Here is a 17690-nt window from a genome sequence, read left to right as displayed (position 1 = left end):
TGCAGTAGGGGAGGAAGGCCTCTGCTGGCTGGACTTTCAAACCGCTCTGAGGCTGGACAGGACCCACCCCAGAAAAGGCAACAGGCATGCTCCTCAAGCAATTTATTGAACCTAGTGGCCCCATACCCTCCAGAGAACAGTCCCAACAAGGGAAACTTCTGGACCTCGCTGTGCTGTCAGAAATCAGTGACCAGTGACTGGAAGTCCTTGTGGCCAATGGTTGGAGAATGGCTTCCTCCTGGCGTCAGGCTCTGAGGCATTAGTCTGAACCCCTTGACCTAGGCAGCCACAGAGGAAACTGCCCAAGCCATCCCAGGGGGCTGTGTGCAGGAGCTCAGAATGCTTTTCCAGAGCAACTCCTGTCAGCATTTGTGTTTAAGGTGCGTAAAAGGGATACCATTAAAGTCCAACAAGATCACCCCAAGTACTTGTAAGGTAACCAGTTCTTTTTGAACTTCTCTAAAGAGCAGGAGCAATGATGGGGTTAAAGACCCACCTCCTTGCACCCTTGACCTAACCTCCTCATTTTGAGGAACTTTATCCTTCCATAGCTAACCCAACTACAACTCCGACCCAACGGTGGCAAATAAGAAGCCTAAGGGAGAGACTAGAAACAATTCCAGGGGCTCTGGAGTTCTTTAGTTTTAAGAAATGGCCCAGGGCAGCGCCTGTGGCTCAAAAGGGTAGGGCTCCGGCCCCATATGCTGGAGGTGGCGGGTTCAAACCCAGTCCCAGCCAAAGACTGCAAAAAAATAAAATAAAATAAAAAAGAAAAAATATCTTAAAGTGTTTAAAATATATATATTAAAAAAAAAAAAAAGAAATAGCCCATATCCCTGGCTGCCACTCAATTCCTCCAGCAGAGGATTCTCCCACAGAAGTAGTAGTAGAGGAAGGACCGGCCCCACATCCCCAGCAGTCACACTAGGGTCCCTTTCTTGCTGTCATAGCGAAGTGTGGCCTGGGGGAAGCGAAGAGTGGCATATTCTGTTGTATTTTCCAGATGTTTCACCTCATGGGAAGACCGTGGCTGGGTGCGGCTGCACAGTTGAATGTCTGCGTAATGTAAGCTGCTGTCCTCCACCAGGACGTCTTGACTCCTCTCACACGACTCACGCCATGACACCTGCTTATACGTATGTCGTGTTGTTTCATGGCCCTGCAAGGAATGGACAGCATTAGAGGAGATTCATGGCTGGCTTTTGCCACTCATCTCTAAAACAGGGCCAGTGGGTGGCGCCTGTGGCTGAAAGGGGTAGGGCACTGGCCCCATATGCCAGAGGTGGCGGGTTCAAACCCAGCTCCAGCCAAAAACTGCAAATAAATAAATAAATAAACAAATGAAAATAAAACAGGGCCAGTTAGACTGATGTTCCTTCACTTTGTTCCTTGGGGGGGAAGTGGAGGATGGGCAAACCCAGCAAATTGTACAGATGATTGTACGGGTGTCTGTTCTAGGGCCAAAAAGCTGAGTTTGTAGATTCTGTGACTGAGTAGCCCTAGAGAAGAGACAGAGGCCTGTCATTACCTTTGTGCCGTTCTGCTGCAGCTGTTGCTGATGTGTCTTCAATGTCCATTTTCCTTGGCTCTCTTAGGGGAAGAAATACAACTTAAATCCATTCTCTCTTCTCATCTCTACTAAAATTATCCTCTTCAAATCACTGTTAAACTATTCTAACTATGGCCATAATATCATCTACCCTCATTTTTTCACTTACATAGCCTTACATAGTTTAATAAATATATGTTCATAGCATTACATGGCAGCCTCTGTGCCATATTCTGGAGGTAAAAGGATAAGTAGGCTGTTTCCTCTGCTTTGGGGAGCTTACAGCCTACTAGAGGAGACTAATATCTAAAGACACTATTACAATGTAATGTGGTGAGTGCTCAGCCACCCCAATATGCCACTTTCAGTCAAGTCAGTATTTTCTCTTTTTTTTCTTCCCTCCCTCCCTGATTTGTGAACTTGCTGTTATTCCTTTGACATCAGCGTCTTCTCTCATTCTCCCACAGCATGTGTGTACATCTGTTACAGAACCAGATCATATTACAATTATTTGTTTACACAAATTATCTCTTATACTTGATTTTCAGCTCTTCCAGGGCTAAGATCATATGTCCTTCCTCCTGTGCCTCTCTGCCTCCTTGGGACCCTACAGAGTGCCCCATATATAATGTGTGTAAATATTTGTGGGAGGAATGAAAGAATGAGCCCCCAACTCTGCCGCTTTGCAATAAGAGAAAGGAGGTTCCGAACTGGTGTTGAACACAGTAAACTAAAGACTCCTCCCTTTGTCCCTTCTAAGTCTACTCCCTTTCCAAAGATGCCAGTTCTGTTGTCCTCTCTTCTCTAATTTGCCTCCCCAGAGTCCCTCCCTTCCCTCCCTTACCTGTTTTCTTTTTATTCTGCAAAGTTGATGGGCAGCTCCTGTGATAGGAAAAACAAATGATCTATGTGCAAGAGCCCTGGGCTCTTTCTTCCTTCATCACTTGCTCTGTGATCTTCTTAACATCCTGGGATGATGCTCCCCCACCTCCCTCTAACAAAGATTCCTGTGAGCCAGGTTCAGCCCCAAAGCATTTGTCAAGGATACCACACCTCTTCCAAACAGATGGTTCTGGAAGGTAGAGTGGTACAACTGACATAACCAAACCCAAAATACAGCCTCAGGCAACCAGGCACTTACATGCCAGGGATACAGCTGGCTTGAGGGCTATTCTGAGATTGTCTAATAAGCTAATCCCTACACAAGCTAAGGGAAACCTGGCAAATAATGGAGTATTCCTGGATCCAGAGACCCTCGTTCTTTAGTGTTTCCCCACCTCCGGGGGGGGGGTCTTTGCCAACCTGGGACTTTCATTATCAGAGTCACAGTAGCTGCCACAACCACGGCTAACCTGTTAGGGCCCCTCAAAAGCCCTTTCCTAACAAATGACTTCTCTCCCTATTTCCTTGTCCTTATTTTTAATTAACGGAGGAAGTGAGAGATCTTCAACCTTTAACATTCTTTGGAGAACTTTGCGGACAGAACAGGGAGTACTGAATTTGGTGAGTGACTCAGCTCTCCTGCCCTCACTGCAGGGCAGACCTTATATTCATTCCTGAGCCCCTAGGGTCCCCAGTGGAGCCTGTGTGTCTATGTGATTGTCAGCTGTTTGATGCCTAGAGCAACAACACTTGTGTGAGGAAATAAACTGAATAGTTTGGGGCTTACTCCGGATGATTTTCCTTGCTAGTGTATTTCCAGCTCTGCCACAGCCAACCTTCTCTGTCTGTCTCACTTTTTTTTTTTTTTTTGTAGAGACAGAGTCTCACTGTACCACCCTTGGGTAGAGTGCCGTGGCGTCACACAGCTCACAGCAACCTCTAACTCTTGGGCTTACGCGATTCTCTTGCCTCAGCCTCCCGAGCAGCTGGGACTACAGGCGCCCGCCACAACGCCCGGCTATGTTTTTTTTTATTGCAGTTTTGGCCGGGGCTGGGTTTGAACCCGTCACCCTCGGCATATGGGGCCAGCGCCCTACTCACTGAGCCACAGGCGCCGCCCTCTGTCTCACTTCTTATTCCCCTGGGGAATTTCCTTTGCTTATTAAAGAAAGAGGTAAAAGAAACTGAGTTCTAAATTATATTGACTGTATTACTGTGGAGAAAAGAATCAGAATTTTCCACACACATTTGACAGAGGTTTGTGTTTTGGTGTGATTTTTGTTTGTTTGTTTGTTTTGAGCCAGAGTCTCACTATGTCGCCCTGGGTAGAGTACCACGGCTTCATCACAGCTCACAGAAACCTCAGACTCCAGGGCTCAAATGACCCTCTGGCCTCAGCCGGGCTAGTTTTTCTATTTTTAGTAGAGATAGGGTCTGGCTTTTGCTCTGGCAAGCCCAGGGGATCCTCCTGCCTCGGGGCCTCCCAGACTGTTAGGATTCCTGGCATGAGCCACCACCCCAGGCTGATTTTTTGGTTTTGATGCAGCTTGCTGATTGAGAGCTGTTCAGTCTCCACCCAAACTCTACAGGTGCTTCAGAAGAAAATCTACTTCTGCATTTTTCTACTTCCTCTCTGCCACTTCAGCTCCTGCTTTAGGTTACCCCTGATCACCCTCATCCTAGGAACTAGAGAATCCTCAAATTCCTTGTCCCTTGTTGCTGCCCTTTTTCTACTTACTTATATTTAAAGGAATAGAGAAAATATTAATTCTAAAATCCATAGATGAGGGCCATCCAACTTTAGCAAACAGAGCCTGTTCCCTGGTAGAATATTGCACAATGCCTGGACAGAACCCAAATGGAATATTCAGCTAGATTTATAAAGTGACAGGGTTTTATTTTTAGATCAGAATTAAGGAAACTAAATGGGCACTCTCCCGTAGTGGTAATAGCAATAAAAATTCACGTAATCCTTCTAGAATGCCATTGGCAACAAGTATAAAAAGCCCTAAACATGAATTCAAATATCCTCTGAGGTAGCAATTCCATATCCTAAAAAATAATTATACATGTACAAATATGAACATTTATCATAGCATTATCCTCTATTGCAAAAAAATAGGACATATCCTGAATGGCCAATAATCGGTAACCAACTAAATAAATGGGATATCCACTTAATGGAAAACTATGTAGCCCCTTAATAAAGGCTATTGGAAAAATACCCAACAGCATGGAAATTTTTACTTGTTATTAAATTAGTAAAGAGATAATAAGATATGTTTTGGGATAAAAAATTGTACACATTGAAAAAGATATAGAAATACATTAAAATGTTCCTGTCAGTTGTGAGAGCTTATGGAAGCTTATGGATGCTTCTTATTTTCTGTTCTGTGGTATTTCCACATTTTCTATAGTGAATGTTTATTACTTTGTAATCATAAAAAAACAGCAACAAAGAACATTTTAAAATAAAAATCTCTTCAGAGGTCATGGCATGTTTAGGTCTCTGGAGATTTATTGAGATAATAAAAAATAGAGGAGGACAGTTTTTATCTAGTATTAATATTTGTTAAGAGGACAAATGGATTTTGGTTCTAATGTCTGGCATAGCGTCTAAAGAATGGGCCCTGGATGTCTGATTAGCTACGAGAACTTCAGCAAGTTTTTAACCTCTCTGGGCCTCTGTTTTCTTTTCTTTTCTTTTCTTTCTTTCTTTCTTTCTTTCTTTCTTTCTTTCTTTCTTTCTTTCTTTCTTTCTTTCTTTCTTTCTTTCTTTCTTTCTTTCTTCCTTTCCTTCCTTTCCTTCCTTTCCTTCCTTTCCTTCCTTTCCTTCCTTTCCTTCCTTTCCTTCCTTTCCTTCCTTTCCTTCCTTTCCTTCCTTTCCTTCCTTTCTTTCTTTCTTTCTTTCTTTCTTTCTTTCTTTCTTTCTTATTTATTTATTTATTTATTTTTTGAGGCAGAGTCTCACTTTGTCACCCTCAGTAGAGTGCTATGGCATCCTAGCGCACAGCTACCTCAAATTCTTGGGCTCAAGCAATCCTGTTGCCTCAGGCTGCCAAGTAGCTGGGACTACAGGCGCCCACCACAACACCCGACTATTTTTTTGTTACAGTTGTCATTGTTGTTTAGCTGGGTTCAAACCCGTTAGCCCTCGGTGTACGTGGCTGGCGCCCTAGCCACTGAGCTATGGGCGCCGAGCCATGTTATATTTTTTTGAGACCGAGTCTTACTTTGTCGCCCTTGGTAGAGTGCGTTGGCATCACAGCTAATAGTAACCTCAAACTCTTGAACTCAAGTGATTCTCTTGCTTCAGCCTCTCAAGTAGCCAGGATTACAGGCACCAGCTACAACGCCCATTACGGGGTCTTGCTCTTGCTTAGACTGATCTCAAACTCTTGAGCTTAAGCAATCCACCTGCCTTGGCCTCCCAGAGTGCTGGGATTATAGATGTGAGCCACCATGCCCAGTCTCAGGTGTGTTATCTTTATTTTTATACTTGAGGATGCAGAGATATTAAGGGATTTGCCTAAGGTCAAATAGCAAATAAATGTGAAAGTTATTGAGATATTTCATGGATATTCTCCTTCTTCCAACTCTGCCCTTTTAAATAAACATTTTTCCCAAATTGATGTGCTCAATCTGGGAGGCAGAATTACATAGTGGTTGAAAGTGTGGGCTCTGAAGTCAGGCAGGCCTGAGTTGGAATCTTGAATTACTTGCTTACTAGCCATGTGACCTTAGGCAAGTTAGTTAACTGCTCTGATTCTAGGCTTCTCAACTGACTGTAAAATGGGAGGAGGGGTAAAACCACTTATCTCCCAGAAGTACTGTGAAAATTAAATGAGATTGTGAAGTGTCTGGCACAATTAAACTCAAATGCTACTATTATTATTATCATCTGGAGAAGGCGAAAAAGAGAACACCAAAGAGAAACAATGCCAGTTCACCAGTCCAGCCCTGCCCTGGCCATTCCAGAGACAATGGCTTGGCTGTTTTCTGATGCCTCCTGAAAGGAGTGAGCAGGGGAGGAGGCGCTGCTCCGGTAACCACCAGTAACTAAACCTAGATTCTGGACAGGGATAGTAAGAAATGGAACCAGAAGGAACCAGGCCAGGCCAGGTGGCAGTGGGAGGTTGGCAGACAGCTCTGCCCAGCTCTCCAGGGCCCGGATTCCCAGGGCCTCCGCATTCACCAACAGAAATGTTACCCTTTGCCCTTCAGCCCTACTCACCAGCCTCCTCCACAGCAGAGCCTGTTTCCCATGGTGCTCTGTCTCCGAAGGGAGCCCAGCTGTTTTTCAACTTCAAGAGGCTTGTGGATATTTCCTGGTTCCAGGTTTAGCTTTCCGTGGCCGCTCCCCCAGCCTCTGTCAGTGTCAGATTTCAACCTAGCAGGTTGGACTTTGGAAGCCACCTGCTGGAATGATTCCCAGGTGATTATTCCCAGCAAAAGGGTTCAACAATACACAGGGTTTCCAGGTGAGAACTATCTCACCTTCAGGATTTGAAGCTGCTTCTTCTTTTTTTTTTTTGAGACAGTCTCACTTTGTCACCCCTGTTAGAGTGCCATGGTGTCATTGCCTAAAACTTCCCAAGGCGCCCGCCACAATGCCCAGCTATTTTTAGAGACAGGGGTCTCACTCAGGCTGCTCTCCAACTCATGAACTCAGGCAATCAGCCTGCCTAGGCCTCTCAGAACGCTGGGTGAAGCTTTATTTGATGAAGCCATGAACTTGAGTTTCAAGCTTCAATAAAAAGAAACCTGAGAAAGAAAAATGCTTTGGGTTTCTTTAGGAAATATTTCTCCTCTCCACTACATCACACTCTCTTTGAAATACATCCTCTATAATGGACTAGAGTCTTACCTTATGTTTACCCACCACCACTCAGGTTTAACTGAGTTTCACATTCAAGGTAATTGGTACCAATTTCTTACTATCCCTGTCCAGAATCTAGGTTTGGTTACTGGTGTCTCTAAGAACCCTAAATTTAGAGAAATGGATTCCTTGTATATTCTCCTCTGCCTTTTGAAATTAATGCAGGCAAATCACTTAACCTTTTAGGGCCTGGGACTCTGAGACTACGAAATGGAAGAACTGAACATTATCTAATTCCCTTTCTGGTGTAAAATCAGAGGGTTGTATGATTGGAATGGCCTCACCAATCCTTAGCCACTCACTTCCCCATCCCCAGTTCAGACGTACAGAATCTCCACGTAGCCCTCAACCAATGACGGAAAGTTAGACTCGCTCTACACTCACCAGCACATCAGATGCCGCTGAGCAAATTCATCTGTAGAAAATATGGGTCTTACCACGGAGTACTATTCAGCCATAAAAAGAAGGCGACTGTATATTTTTTGTATTAACCTGGATGGACTTGAAAGACATTCTTCTTAGTAAAGTATCACAAGAAAGGAAGAGCAAATATCCAATGTACTGAATACTGATATGAAGTTAGTAGACAATCTAATACATACCCACATAAGAGAAAAACCCAATTCAGTTCAAGTTGGGGGAGAGAATGAGGGATGGGGAAAGGGAAGGAGGCAAAGGATTGGTGTGCTCCCACTTACTGGGCACGACGTAAGGGTATGTGGCACACCTTTTGGGTGCGGGACACAACTATAAGAGGGACTCTACCTAGCAAATGCAAATATTGTAATCTAGTTGTTTGTACCCTCACATTAACCTGAAATAAAAAAAAGAAAAAGAAAGAAAGAAAATATGGGCCCTAGGAGAATTCGTGAAACACATAATTCTATCTTCAAGGCCCTCATCCCAACCTTAGTATCTTGCTCTGATGCCTGGTTATTTGTATGTTCTTTACTGATGTTCAGAGCCCACCACTCAGCTCTGCACTCCAGAGTACCCTGGACTTTGAACTCCATCGTCTTGTAACAAATTTGTAGGAGTATGATGAAGATTAAATGATATATATGTATATGTAGAGCTCTGGTCCAGAGCCTGCCACATGGAAAGCTCTCCGTAACTCTTAGCTATAGTTATTATTTCTTTTTTCTTTTCTTTCTTTCTTTTTTTTTTTTTGAGACAGAGTCTCACTCTCTCACCCTAGGGTTGAGTGCCTTGGTGTCATCATAGCTCAAAGCAACCTCAAACTCCTGGGCTCAAGCGATCCTCATTGCCTTAGCCTCCTGAGTAGCTGGGAGTACAGGTGCCTGCCACAAAGCCTGCCTAATTTTTCTATTTTTAGTGAAGACAGTATCTCATTCTTGCTCAGGCTGGTCTCAAACTCTCGAGCTCAAGCAATCTTCCTGCCTCAGTCTCCCTGAGTGCTAGGATTATAGGCGTGAGCCACCACATCTGCCTGACCTTAGTATTATTATTTCTGTTCTCAGGTAGTTATCAGGTGGACAATGCATCTTGTTTTATCTCATGCTCTAGTCATTACAGTATTTCAGGGCCATGCTTCTCCCCTGCAAACCATTCCCTACTCTACCATTAACCGCTTTCTTTTTTGTCCTATTACGCACCTCTCCCCAGACAGCTCAAAAGCTATTAATAAATTCTTCTTGTTACCTGTATCTATGGGAGAGAGCCTGACACTCAAAGCCCATCTCCCAAAATCTGCTACCTTTTTAGCCACATTGTAATTTTTAAAAATAGCACCTAAAAGATTGTTAGATGACCAGAAACTCCAAAGGAACCAATAATCCAGAAAACCTGATATGCCTTAAGTAGTATTACTAGATGTCTAAAATGATAAGGGTATTGATTATTCCATTGAAGTCTGTACTAGTCAACTCATGACTAGAATAATAATTTTAGGTCTACATGTTGAATTTCAAGGTACATTGTCAAAAGGCAGTGTGTTCAAAAGAAAGTCATCTTGATAATAAGTGAAATGGAAAGTGCTACAAAATATGGGTAAAAGAAGTAGGCATGTTTAGCTGGAAAAGGGGAACCTTTGGAGAACTATTAAGTGAAAGAAGGGTTGCATTTGTTTTCTGGACATAACCAAAACCAATGGGCAGAATTTATGGAAATGCAAATTTTGATTCAACAAAAGGAAGAATTTGTAATGGTTATATGCAAAAAGAAAATGGAGTGGGCTGCTTTACAAAGTTCTAAGTTGTCTACCACTGAAAATGTCCCAGAAGTTTCATAATACCTTTAAAATAATTTGAATGGGGCGGCACCTGTGGCTCAGTGGGTAGGGCGCTGGCCCCATATACCAAGGGTGGGGGTTCAAACCCAGCCCCAGCCAAACTGCAACAAAAAAATAGCCAGGCCCTGTGGCGGGTGCCTGTAGTCCCAGCTACCTGGGAGGCTGAGGCAAGAGAATTGCCTAAGCCCAGGAGTTGGAGGTTGCTGTGAGCTCTATGATGCCACAGCACTCTACTCAGGGTGACAAAGTGAGACTCTGTCTCTACAAAAAAAAAAAAAGTAGGGCGGCACCTGTGGCTCAGTGAGTAGGGTGCCGGCCCCATATACCAAGGGTGGTGGGTTCAAACCCAGCCCTGACCAAACTGCAGCAAAAATAAATAAATAAGCAAATAAAATAATTTGAATGGGGTGGCGATTTGGACTAAATTGGAGGTTCTCAAGTTTTTTTCTAGCTAGGAAATCCTTCTTTTAAATAAAGCTCAATTACAAAACAAATGTTCTGGCTGAAGTCTGAATAGAATCCTTTTATTCTTTTTCATCTCAACTAGATATTAAGAATTCTGAAAGTACAATATAAACCCATAGTTTTTATGTTTACAATTATATCCTCTATAGTGTATTGCTTGGGGCTTGATACATATTTATGAATGAATGAATGTACACTTGAATATATCAATATTTCTCCAAAGTATGCTTTCATTTTTAATACATGACAATCCTTTAACCAAAGAATGAATCCCTCAAGTGAGGGTTGTCCTGGGGGTCCACTGATCCCTAAGAGAGGTATAGGAATGGATCTCAAGAGTTGTGGGAACCCATTCAAATTATATTACCAAATTTGGGAGCATGTGTATTTGTCTGGTAAGAGCATCTACAATAGGCTTCTGTTGGATTTTCAGATGGGTCTATAAGCCTAAAAAACCATCACTTTCAGGGAAGAATTTTAGGTATCCTCCACAGCTTGGTAAAAATATTTTGGGGCAAGGAGCTCTTCTGGACACTCTCCGAATCACATACATGCTCGAATCTCTTGAATGCACAGAGTAATTAGGAGACAGACCCTCAGGTTTCCCTGAATACTCATACCCCCAGATGATGAGAAGTGAAGGGGTTCAGGGATAATGATAACAGCTTCCGTGTCTGTGCCCCTCTGTAGGCATCCCCAGTCCCTCAAAATCAGTGACCATTTCAGCGGGCAGGCTTTAGTGTGAGAAAACAAAGTATTCACGCCAGGGCTTTGGCACCTCTCTTCAGCCAAAAAACATTTTCCCAACCCCTACCCAAAAAAGGGCCAGACAGTCTGGAGACCCTTGTTTTTGTGTCTCTAATCACCAGCTCAGACAGTGCCCTCTGGGCTGTTTGGATGGCATATCCCTTTCCCTCCCAGGATCACGCTCTCTTTTGTTGCATTGTGAGAAAATTATGGTGAGGAATTTGATCTGGAGCCAGGGTCAGCTTCCGGGTGTGATCTCAGCATCCAAGTGGCGCTCAGGGTGCTGTGACGCTTGCACATCTAACTGAGGAGCTTCTGGTCTAGCTGGCTGTGACCACCTCCCTCCCTGCCCATTCCATCCTCCCGGCCACGGAATAGGGAGCAGCACAAACAAGGCCCTGAGATTTGGGTTTATTCGGCTCCATCCAAAACTAAACTGAAGGCTATGACACGTCCCTTGGGACCAAACCATACATTGTGGACCACGCGTCCTTTCCTTCCCCCAAGGAGGCTGCACCTTTGGCCGGCAGCTGCTGGCGTCAACGTGGGAGGTGGAGAGGGACTTGCTGGGGGCTGGGCCTGGGACCGTCAAGGCTCAACTCTGGCTGCCTCCTCCTCTTCCTCTGGATCAGGAGGAGCTGAGAGCAGGGAGATGTAGACCTCATTGACCTCTGTGTCCAAATGTCGGCCACCCCGAGGCGCCTCCAGGTTAAGGATGCCATCGTGCGAGAGGGCAGCTCGGACTCGCCAGGGGTCCACGTCCGCAGGCAGGACATAGGTGCGGCAGAACTCTCGGGATATGAAGCCATGGCGGTCCAGGCGCTGGGGGTGCCGGGCAGACACCTCCAGCAGGTTGTCCACAGTCCTCACGGTCACCTCGTCTGGGGTAAAGTGGCTTACATCCAGAAACGCCTGGAACTTGCCCTCACTGAGCCTCAGCTCTGAGGCCCCTGCCCTGCTGCCCTCCCCAGCCTGGGCGGCTCGAGGCCGGACGTAGTAGCCGTGGTAGAGCGTGGGGGTCAGGATGTCTTCTGGCAGGAGGCCTGAGGGGCGGAGGGAAGGCGAGAGGCAGGATGAGGGAGGACCGGCTGGGCCCTGGGGTGAGAGCAGAGGAGAGGGGGATTGGGAAGAGCGGGAGGGAGTCGGGAGAGGTAGGAAGGGGGACGGAGCATACGGTAGCTCGGAGGAGAAGGCAGCTGGGAAGAGTGAGTTGAGAAAGGAAAAGAGGTCCAGGAAAAGGCAGACCACGCCGGGTCTGGACTGATGGAAGGGGAGCCAGGAGGCGCCTCGCGGCCGGTCAGGGGCAGGTGTCTGAGCGCGGAGGGCACCTGTCTGCCCCGACCTCAGTCGGAGGGGGCAGAGCCGGCCTGGGGGGCTGGGGGGTGTCTGGGCTGGGGGACGGCCTGCCCCAGGAGATCAGTTAAGCCCGAAGTGGGGTGGAGGCCAGTAACTTTGGGAGGTCAGCCCAGAATTTCAGGAGGGGGGGGGGGAGAGGCAAGGGGGGTGGCGTCTGTACCATACCTTCTCCGAAGCGCTGCTCACCCAGGCGGCTCGGGTTGGCAAATTCGTACTCGGTGGTGGCCGGGTGGGCGTGTGGCACTGAGCGGCCGGACATGGCTGCGCAGTGCGGACGCGGCGGCGGCCCAGGCCCGAGGTGCAGCCCCAGGAGGCGCAGCAGGACCCCTCCCGCCGCGGGGAGAGCAAGGACTCCGTCGGAGGTGGGGGCGGGTTCTACACCACCCAAAATAGTGCGGAGCCTCTGGGGGGAGGGGCGGGGAGTGGGGCCCGAGTAAGAGCGACAGGGTGTGACCAGCGCCGCCGGACCCCCAGTCCCCTCCCCCCACACCCTCCAGCTGTCGCAGGAACTGGAGAGGACAGCTGAGGGTCTTGGCTGGGGAGCGAGCTGGGGAGGGGATCTGGTGCCAGAGGACAAAGGGAGGCCTCGCCGAGACCCTCGCTAACGGTTTGCACAGTTCCACACCGCTTCTGTGTCCCAGGCACCAGGCCCCCTGCTTCATAAATGATCCGGGAGACGCACAGGATGAAAGACGCAACGCAAAAAACAAAAATAAAAACCAAAAATCCTTTTCTGTCCCTTTTGGGAATTGGGGTCCTCTGCCCAGATTAATGTCAAGGTCCTCTCCTGAACCCAAGTCAACCCAGGGCACCCCGAAGATGGTTGGTCCGGACACGTTGACCGTCACTGTTCTCCGCCAGGGACCCACAAAGAGTTAATGTCCCTGGGGCCCGGCCTAGGAAGATTCCAGTCTCTGCCCGGGCCCAAGATAGCTGCTGGCCGGTTTCCCTGGCAGGCAAGACTGTGGAGGGGCGGAGGGGCGCCCACATGCCGGCTCGGGATTCCTGACTCCGTCCCAGCTGCAGAGAACAGGGTCGTGGTGGGTGCCCCTGGGTGTGGGCGGACAGCCGAGAAAGGAAACCTTGACCAGTCACTGGCCAGCTCAGACGAGTTTGGGTTTCTCTTTTCTTAGCTCAGTGAGTACCGGGTATGTGTCACACTGCCAAATCCCCGATCACAAGTCTCCATGAACCGGCGGTGAGCTGGGATAATAAAACCCCTGACATCACCATTCCAGAAGCTTCACAAGACTGCATATATAAGGGGCTGGCCTTAGCTGCGGCTGAAGGAGCTGACCAGCCAGCTGACCCCCGACATTCACCTAGCCACCATGGACATCGCCATCCACCACCCCTGGATCCGCCGCCCCTTCTTCCCTTTCCACTCCCCGAGCCGTCTCTTTGACCAGTTCTTCGGAGAGCACCTGTTGGAGTCTGATCTCTTCCCAACTTCGACTTCCCTGAGCCCCTTCTACCTTCGGCCACCCTCGTTCCTGCGGGCACCCAGCTGGATTGACACTGGGCTCTCGGAGGTGAGTCTCCCCTCTGCCAGGACAGGAGAATCCTTCCTGGAACCCCTGTGAACTGTTCCATTGTTTTTCTTTCCTTTTCTGCCTAAACTATTGTAGGCATATGTTGTGTCCAAAAGTGAAGAAAAGTGAGGTTACTTGTGCTCCCCTCCCCCATCACCGTTTCTATCTGAGGTCTCTGGATCCTATTGGTTCTATTTTCCATGCCCTGTGAAGATGGCATCCTCTATGCCCTGACTTCTAAGCAGATGTGCTTCCTGGTGTGGTTCCCAATAATCTGCAGGGAACGAGTTGCCTTCAAACTCCTTTGCTCACCTCTTCTAATACCTCACACTCTTGACAAATTTTATCATCTCAAATTCCAGAGCCAGGAGAGACTCCACCTCATCCTGAGCTCTTCAACTCCACTGTGTGGAGCTGGAGACAACAACCACTATTTTCTTCCTTTCTATTCCCTCTTCTGTAATTTCCCGGTTCCTGGAGGCTGTGACCAGGAACCTGCCTGGGTCCAAGACTCATCAGGGAAAAATGTAGATCTAGTCTTGGAACCCCTGTTATCCTCAGAGGGTGCGAGAATGGGGGGGAACAGACCAGGTTGACAGAAGCTGACACAGATAACACTCTGATTAAAAATATTCAAGTATGAGTAAACAAGAGCTGACTGGACAAGGGCTTTTGGAAGGATAAGCAGGACCAGTATGACATTCCAGATTGGGTGGGTGGAAAACTTGGCAGACATCTGAGCAAGAAGAAAGGGCCTTTGTCTCACAGACAAATGACAAAGTCAAGCATTGGGGTTAGAGTGACAACAGAAGCTATGCCCAGACCCATCCTTGTGATTGGTCCCCTGTGTGATCTGTTTTCTCTGTCCCTGTAAATAAAGTTTGGGCCTGATGGCCAAAAGCCTTGAGTGCCACTGGAGCGCTTCTCTGGAACCAGAGAGCCATGTTTATTCAAAAAGGGATTTTTAGCAGAAAAGAAGAGAATAAATTACCTGGACAGAAAGTAAATCTGCAGAATGATGAGATTGAGCCAATGTTATAAACATTCTTGCCATTTTTTTCTCCCTCCTCATTCCCTCACCTTGTTAATTCTAGATGCGCCTGGACAAGGACAGGTTTTCGGTCAACCTGGATGTGAAGCACTTCTCCCCAGAGGAACTCAAAGTCAAGGTGACGGGAGATGTGATTGAAGTGCATGGCAAACATGAAGAGCGCCAGGTCTGCCTCTTATTTTTTTCTCTGCTCATTCATTCGGTGCAAACTATAATATGCCAGGCACTGTTATCAGCTTCTGAGACTGGAGACATTCCAGTCCCAAGCTGTTAAGGGTCTGGATCAGGGGTTATAATTCAATGCCTAGAAGACTCAATTAGGGGATAGAAAATAGACCTGTTTTGTTACTGTTATTGCCAGAGAAATGGCTTCTGTTATTTTGATTTGATTGCCTTAGATGGAATGGATGGGATATTCAATCCCTAATTAAGCCAATGTTTTTCACTTTGGCCACATTAGAATCACCAGGAGAATTTTCAAAAATCCCAGTACTCTGGCATACTTCAGACCAATTAAATAAGAATTTTTAGGGATGGGCGGTGCCTGTGGCTCAGTGAGTAGAGCGTCGGCCCCATATACCAAGGGTAGTGGGTTCAAACCCAGCCCCGGCCAAACTGCAACATAAAATAGCTGGGCGTTGTGGCGGGCACCTGTAGTCCCAGCTACTTGGGAGGCTGAGGCAAGAGAATCACCTAAGCCCAGAAGCTGGAGGTTGCTGTGAGCTGTGTGACGCCATAGCACTCTACTGAGGGCGATAAAGTGAGACTCTGTCTCTAAAAAAAATTAAAAAAAAAAAAAAGAAGAAGAATTTTTAGGGATTGGTTCAAGACATCAGAATTTTTAAAAGCTCCCTTGGTAATTCTAATCTACAGTTGGACATGGTTGCTGCACATAATTACATTAACAACACGTACCCTGAAGGCACTTGAGTTTGTGACTTTTCTTTTAGATGTTCAGAAATTTACTTCTCTTTTGCCCATCTTAATGCTGAGCTACATGGCTTGCCCATATCCATCTTCTAATCCTCTAGAACCCTATTGAGTTAATTGAGAATGTATTTGGATAAATGCTTGAGATTCAGCAGGTGTAAGGGTCAACTACTGTTTGGGGAATTCTGATGAATGGAATGAGTTCTCATGACTTTCTGTGATGGCTTTAAAATTGCTTCCCAGCAGTTAGTGATAACTCACACACTGTGCACTAGGACAACTAGTACAGCGTGTCCTCAGTCTGTTTTGGTTTTACTCAGACAACTATTTTAAATCGCACACGAACTTTGTGGACACCCTGTCTGATTTAAGTTTGGGTCATAGTATCCCTAGAAGGAGTCACTTCCTCTGCTTCTTCTTTTTTTTTTTTTTTTTGCAGTTTTTGACCTGGCCGGGTTTGAACCTGCCACCTCTGGCATATGGGGCCGGCGCCCTACTCCTTTGAGCCACAGGCGCCACCCCACTTCTTCTTTTTTTAAAGCAGTTATCTCTTGGTCTGGAACATTCTGGGACATTCCTGAAGAGTCAGGATAATTTCCTGGACTTCCTCAGGGACGCAGATGCTCAGTACCAGGATGAGATTCCAAATCCTACAGACCCAACCAACGTTGATCTACCACGGATGTTCAACCTTTTTTCTTTTCTGCCACACACTAGAAGAATAAGAGTTGTCTTGGGTAACACATTAAATACAAAAACACTAATGAAAGCTGATGAGCAAAAAATTAAAAAACATCCGTGGATACTCTTCATGCTTTGACACCACATAACAAAACAGTTCTCAAATAATCTGAATGTGGCCCATGGGCTGCAGGTTGGACACCCTTAAAACTTTTGGGAAATAACCCTAAACGTATCTGTGCTCAGAGCTGTTTTATACTTTGCAGACTTTTGCTGGTAGGAATGACTACCCAGGCAACTTCATCTTAGCCTCAAATCTGAAATGAGCACCTATTTTTCTTTGCCTCATGTTGTGACGGCATTTGGTCTCCGCTAAAGGGGACGTGGATGCCTGAGTTCTGGACAGATGATGTTATATCCCCCCTCTCATCTCTGCCCTTTGCCTTGTTCTCTTGGATTAGGACGAACATGGTTTCATCTCCAGAGAGTTCCACAGGAAATACCGAGTCCCAGCTGATGTGGACCCTATGGCCATTACTTCATCCCTGTCATCTGATGGGGTCCTCACTGTGAACGGACCAAGGAAAGCAGCCTCTGGCCCTGAGCGCACCATTCCCATCACCCGTGAAGAGAAGCCTGCTGTCACTGCAGCTCCCAAGAAGTAGATGCCCTTTCTCCAATTGCATTTTTTAAAACAAGAAGGTTTCCCCATCAGTGAATGAAAATCTTGTGATTAGTGCTGAAGCTTATTAATGCTAAGGGCAGGCCCAAATTATCAAGCTAATAAAATATCATTCAGCAACAGATAACTGTCTTATGTTTGAATATTTAGTATAATTCTATTCTATTCTATTCTATTCTATTTATTTATTTATGTCACCCTGGGTAGAGGGCTGTGGCATCACAGCTCACAGCAACCTCAAACTCTTGGGCTCCAGTGATCCTCTTGCCTCAGTCTCCTGAGTAGCTGGGATTACAGGTGCCTGCCACAATGCCCAGCTAATTTATCAGTATACTTTCAAATAAATGTACAAATACAGCAGATCCCTTTAATCATCACATTATGATTTAAAGGCCTCCAGGGATTTTAGCATCAGAATGACTCTAATTACTGATGGTATAAATTTAGGCAAATTACTTAACATTTCTGTCTTTAGGTATTCCATTTATAAAGTGGAGTATTGAGTTGTACAGAGTTGTAAGTAAATTAAGGAGAAAAAGTATGCAAAGCCCCTTGCAGAGTTCAAGGAATATTATTTTCTCTCTCTACCCTCTTTGATTTTAATCCTCAATTTCAACAACTGGAAGAAATCTAAATGAACGCTGATAATACCATATAAAAGGCCTCACTACCCTGTTTCCCTGAA

At 46.2% G+C, this 17690-nt stretch overlaps 3 protein-coding genes across 4 annotated transcripts; 1 reads left to right on the top strand and 2 right to left on the bottom strand.

Annotated features, from left to right (window-relative positions):
- Positions 1-90: 90 nt before the first annotated feature.
- C6H11orf52 (chromosome 6 C11orf52 homolog) lies at positions 91-6781 on the bottom strand. The gene is made up of 4 exons (XM_053593708.1): positions 6666-6781; positions 2394-2431; positions 1529-1590; positions 91-1159 (listed from the first exon to the last, which is right to left on the bottom strand). The coding sequence occupies exons 1-4, from the start codon at positions 6695-6697 to the stop codon at positions 920-922; spliced, it is 372 nt and encodes a 123-aa protein (XP_053449683.1). The 5' UTR covers positions 6698-6781; the 3' UTR covers positions 91-919.
- Positions 6782-11168: 4387 nt separating this feature from the next.
- Positions 11169-12426, bottom strand: HSPB2 (heat shock protein family B (small) member 2). The gene is made up of 2 exons (XM_053593685.1): positions 12295-12426; positions 11169-11816 (listed from the first exon to the last, which is right to left on the bottom strand). The coding sequence occupies exons 1-2, from the start codon at positions 12386-12388 to the stop codon at positions 11362-11364; spliced, it is 549 nt and encodes a 182-aa protein (XP_053449660.1). The 5' UTR covers positions 12389-12426; the 3' UTR covers positions 11169-11361.
- Positions 11416-17129, top strand: CRYAB (crystallin alpha B). 2 transcript variants are annotated; one of them, XM_053593686.1, is made up of 4 exons: positions 11416-11551; positions 13263-13661; positions 14756-14878; positions 16785-17129. In XM_053593686.1, exons 2-4 carry the CDS (start codon positions 13461-13463, stop codon positions 16986-16988), a joined length of 528 nt encoding a protein of 175 aa, XP_053449661.1. In that variant the 5' UTR covers positions 11416-11551; positions 13263-13460; the 3' UTR covers positions 16989-17129. The 2 variants fall into 2 exon arrangements, with proteins under 2 accessions (XP_053449661.1, XP_053449662.1); XM_053593687.1 differs by lacking the exon at positions 11416-11551 and adding an exon at positions 12357-12491.
- The last annotated feature ends 561 nt before the right edge of the window (positions 17130-17690 follow it).

Source organism: Nycticebus coucang, chromosome 6, assembly GCF_027406575.1.
Source record: "Nycticebus coucang isolate mNycCou1 chromosome 6, mNycCou1.pri, whole genome shotgun sequence".
In the NCBI taxonomy this organism is placed as follows: domain Eukaryota; kingdom Metazoa; phylum Chordata; class Mammalia; order Primates; family Lorisidae; genus Nycticebus; species Nycticebus coucang.
Note: the sequence above shows the minus strand (reverse complement) of the source record. Positions and strands in the feature narration are given on the sequence as shown.